Below are 4,008 nucleotides of genomic sequence, written 5' to 3'. Positions count from 1 at the left end.
CCTACAGACTCCAGTAGTTAAACAATGTCAGAGTGAAGAATGACACACAAAGGACTTCATGTTCTCTCTGCACACACTCTCTAGGCTCTGATCTCACCTGCACGTGGTTGCTCTCCTGTCTCTTCACTTCAGGATTGATGCAAAGCTGCTCTCTGGATCCCAACACACATATCTTTGGCCTGTTCAAGCAGAATACACAAAACTGAAGTTCAAAATAAGGCAGGAAAGAAGAACAGAGCTGTACATGCCTCGATTCAGTCTACTGAAAGCGAAAGATTTATGAGAAATAGATGAGCCCAAAATAAGGGTCAGAACCAGTAAATTTGTCTGTAACTGCTATTGATGCAATTTGACTTTCTGGCACTGCATTTCTGCTGGCAGCAGTGGGTGTTAATAAGCAGCAGCAGCTCACATCTTGAGAGAACAAGCAGTAGCTTCCACCATCCACCACCAAATCTGGATTCTGACAGTTCAGCCCAGTCAGCTAGGGCCTGTCATCCCTTACAAGCCATTCTGAGCTGGTTGTGATGTTCAGAGTAAGGTTATGACAGAACTGCAGCACTACAAACATTCACAATGCTTTTTTTTGTTCTGCTCATTACAAGACTTTATCTTTCCAAGAACTATATAAACAAATGACTATTGCCTGTCCACAGAGCTCAGCCACGCACTGCATGTCAACAGCTGGAAATTGTGACAGGCATTGGTACACCAAAACCACCAAGCTCTTTATGGATTTACATCAGCCTGAGAAATTCAACCTGGTAACAGCTTCCCACTGCCAAAAAGAAATACCCCAGGAAAAACAGAAAGAAAGGAAATTTGAAAGGATTATTTTATAAGCAAATGTGTCAAGTGAAGAACCGAAATCAGACTAAATTCTATGACTGAAAGAGTAAGAGAAGCTGTGAAGTATTAAAATAAACCAAACCAAATAACAAGGAAATACAGGTTCTAGTCACGCACAGTAAGGGAACTAAATTTCTCTGGTATCATTTTTCATGCATTTATTCACATAAGTTTGAACAGTAACTCCATCAGATGTGTTTCTCCACCTTTGCTTTGAACAGGAACATTCCACTAGATCATACTTGCCTGTAGACTGTGTTCTTTAACTCGTTAATGACCTGTGTAAGCTGTGAGTGAGTTCTGGAGGCATAAATTATTTTGGGAATGTCAGTGTAATAAGCTGCCAAATAGAAGAGAAAAAAAAAAGTGGAAAAAACATTATGAGCATGGAAAGAAGAACTAAGGATATTCTTAGTCTCCCTTCCCAGCTGGTACTATGGTAACAGTTTGCCTTGTAGAGACAGCAGGAAATTTTGTCATCTGACTATTCACGCACACAACATGAGCTAAAAGAGTTTCCAATGTTCTAAGGAAAATCAGAACTACAAAAAATTAGTTTCTAATGTTCTAAAAAAAACACTATGTAAAACACCTTGAAAATCTATAAAATGGTGAAACTGTACTCAACAGCGGCTCCCTGACTTTCATAATTACATACTTGTTATAAAAGAGAGATAAAAGCAAATATTGGTAAACATCCCTGAGCACAAAAATCCTGGCACTCACTTGGGACATCAGCATCCGTGGCAGCATTGCCCCAGGATGACATAGGTCTCTCAGGAAAGAGCTCCACTCCATTCATACGCTGAGCGATTTTCCGGGCTGAGATGGTGTCCTTAAAGTGCTCCCGCCAAGCCAGGGTGGAACACAGCAGGCAGAGTGTCTTTCCTGTGCCTGTAGGGCTCTCCAAAATGCCATTTACCTTCTTTATCAGAGAGAAATAAAATAATAAGGGAATAAATGAGTAATCTGGACGTTCAAATAGAACGGGAGTTCTCCATGTCCTCTGTAAAAGAGCAATCACCAAGGGCAGCCAAGGAACACACACCCCACACACGAGGTCATTATCAATGCATGAGCTGTAGGACCCTTTAATCAACCTAATGAGGCTCAATCAAAAACCCAGAGCCAGCCATCAGCCTTTATTTAGCAGAGGAATTAAATTCTCCATGCTTAGAGCAATTGGAGTTTGCCACATTTCAGCATAAAATACATGAAAATATTAGAAGTTATTGAAAGAACAACCCAGAACATGATTCTGAGATTACAGAGTGCTGGTTTCCTTCAGAGCTAGGATTACATCCCATGACACAGCTTAGGCAGAGAATTTTGCAAGCACTTTGAACACTTTGTTCTACTGGATGCTACAATCTTATAAAGTGTAACAATAGTACATGTTGCAGAAAAAGTAGCAGCTGAGCTCCAGCCTAGGAAAGGAATTTATAGAGATAATAAATGGCTTTACAACACCGACTTGAGAGCAAGGAGGTACCCAGCAGGTACTGTGACATGGGGGAATGCTGAGCCAGGTGGAAAGCCAAAGCTTCCACCATAAACTAGTTTGGTCCCTCAGGAGGACAGGGACCATGAAGATCTGTTAACCAACTTGAGAAAGAAAAGGTAACTACTGTAAAAAAACGGTTTTCTTATTGGGTGTTCATTCAGTGAGATTATCCTAGTGTAGAGAAAATTAAGATTTATACAAATGGTCCAGATATTAACAAGACAAAACCAAACCTCTCCTACAGGGAAAGGCTGAGAGAATTGGGATTGTTCAGCCTGGAAAAGACAAGGTTTTGAGGTCACCTAATTGCAGCCTCACAGTACCTGAAGGAGCCTAGAGGAAAGATGGAGAAAGACTATTTACAAGGGCCTGGAGTAACAAGGCAAGGGGAAATGGCTTCACACTGCCAGAGGGCAAGGTTAGATTGGATATTAGGAAGAAATACCCTGTGAGGGTAGTGAGGCACTGGCAAAGGTTGCTCAGAGAAGCTGTGGCTGCTCTGTCCCGGGAAGCAAGGCCAGGATGGATGGGGTTTGTGGAAGAAGTCCCTGCCCATGGCAGAGGGGTTGCAATGAGATGAGCTTTAAGGTTCCTTACAACCTGAACCATTTATTATTCCATGATCCCATGAAACCCCAGAGAGCATGAATACAAGGACTACTTGCTCAGTTTTTCTTCCTACTCCCATCTGGGCAGGAACACTCTATTTCCACTGACTGTCACCTGCCACACAGGTTTCTAAAACTATGCTATAAATTAAAAGCACAAGTAAGGAGTCAGAGAAGATTTGGAAAAAGCAGCAGACAGAACATTAAGGAAACTTGAATTGTGACAACCTCTTCTTAGAGAAATCATTTCTTACAACTTGAAATGAAATGCAGTTGTTAAACGAGCCGAGTCCTCCCAGGAGCACTCACACACCTTCTGCAGGCACTCCAGCACCTTGGCCATGTAAGCTTCCTGGCACGGGTAGGGCTGGAAGGGGAAATCGACCGTGATGCCGTTCAGCGTAATCCTGGGCATTGTCCCGTGTGGTGCCTGCAAGGAAGCGCAGGCTGTGACTGGCCCTGCCCCGCGGTGTCCCGCACGGGACGAACCACAGCCAGGTGGAGTTTGCTAAACATCAGCATTAGTACTACGGTTTTGCCCAATTTCTGCCTTTTTTTGCTGCCATCTCAGACACGGGATTGCTGTTTGCTCAGCTCAGACGCGACAGGCGCGGGTTTCGCCTGGTACTCCGGGACGAGCCCGGGGGCTGCGGGCACTGCGGGCCAGACCACGGGGCTGCCACGGAGTCAGTTCCGGCGGGAGTGTAAGGATTCCCCGCGCCCGCTCCGGCCCAGATTACCGCACTCCCGGTAGCCGGGCGCACTCCATCCTGCGATCCTGTCTTCCCGTGTTCCTGGCCTTCTCCCCATTCCCACTCCCACTTTCCCACACTCCCGCATTCCCAGATTCCCATGTTCCCGCATTCCCACTTTCCCGCGCTCCAGCATTCCCGTGCTCCCGCGTTCTCGGGCTCCCGCGTTCCCGTCCCGTCTACCCTCCCCGTCCCGCATTCCCGTCCCCGCCGTTCCCGCCCGGTCACATCCCGCACCTCCCGCGATGCCGTTCGGACTCCCCGCGCTGTATCACGTGATCCCTCCTGCCCCTTC

At 45.9% G+C, this 4,008-nt stretch overlaps 1 protein-coding gene across 1 annotated transcript in view; it reads right to left on the bottom strand.

Annotated features, from left to right (window-relative positions):
- The window catches only part of RTEL1 (regulator of telomere elongation helicase 1), a gene marked incomplete at its 3' end in the record, with an annotated part of 42,707 nt that extends 39,331 nt beyond the window's left edge, over window positions 1-3,376 (bottom strand). Inside the window, exons 1-4 of the mRNA XM_009071307.1 lie at window positions 3,275-3,376; window positions 1,576-1,774; window positions 1,096-1,189; window positions 98-179 (exon numbers count right to left, since the gene is read on the bottom strand). Coding sequence (XP_009069555.1) covers window positions 98-179; window positions 1,096-1,189; window positions 1,576-1,774; window positions 3,275-3,376 — 477 coding nt within the window. The remainder of the gene's footprint in view (window positions 1-97; window positions 180-1,095; window positions 1,190-1,575; window positions 1,775-3,274) is intronic.
- Between the last annotated feature and the right edge of the window lie 632 nt (window positions 3,377-4,008).

Source organism: Acanthisitta chloris, unplaced genomic scaffold (assembly GCF_000695815.1).
Source record: "Acanthisitta chloris isolate BGI_N310 unplaced genomic scaffold, ASM69581v1 scaffold9983, whole genome shotgun sequence".
NCBI lineage: Eukaryota > Metazoa > Chordata > Aves > Passeriformes > Acanthisittidae > Acanthisitta > Acanthisitta chloris.
This window is presented reverse-complemented; position numbering and strand designations above follow the sequence as displayed.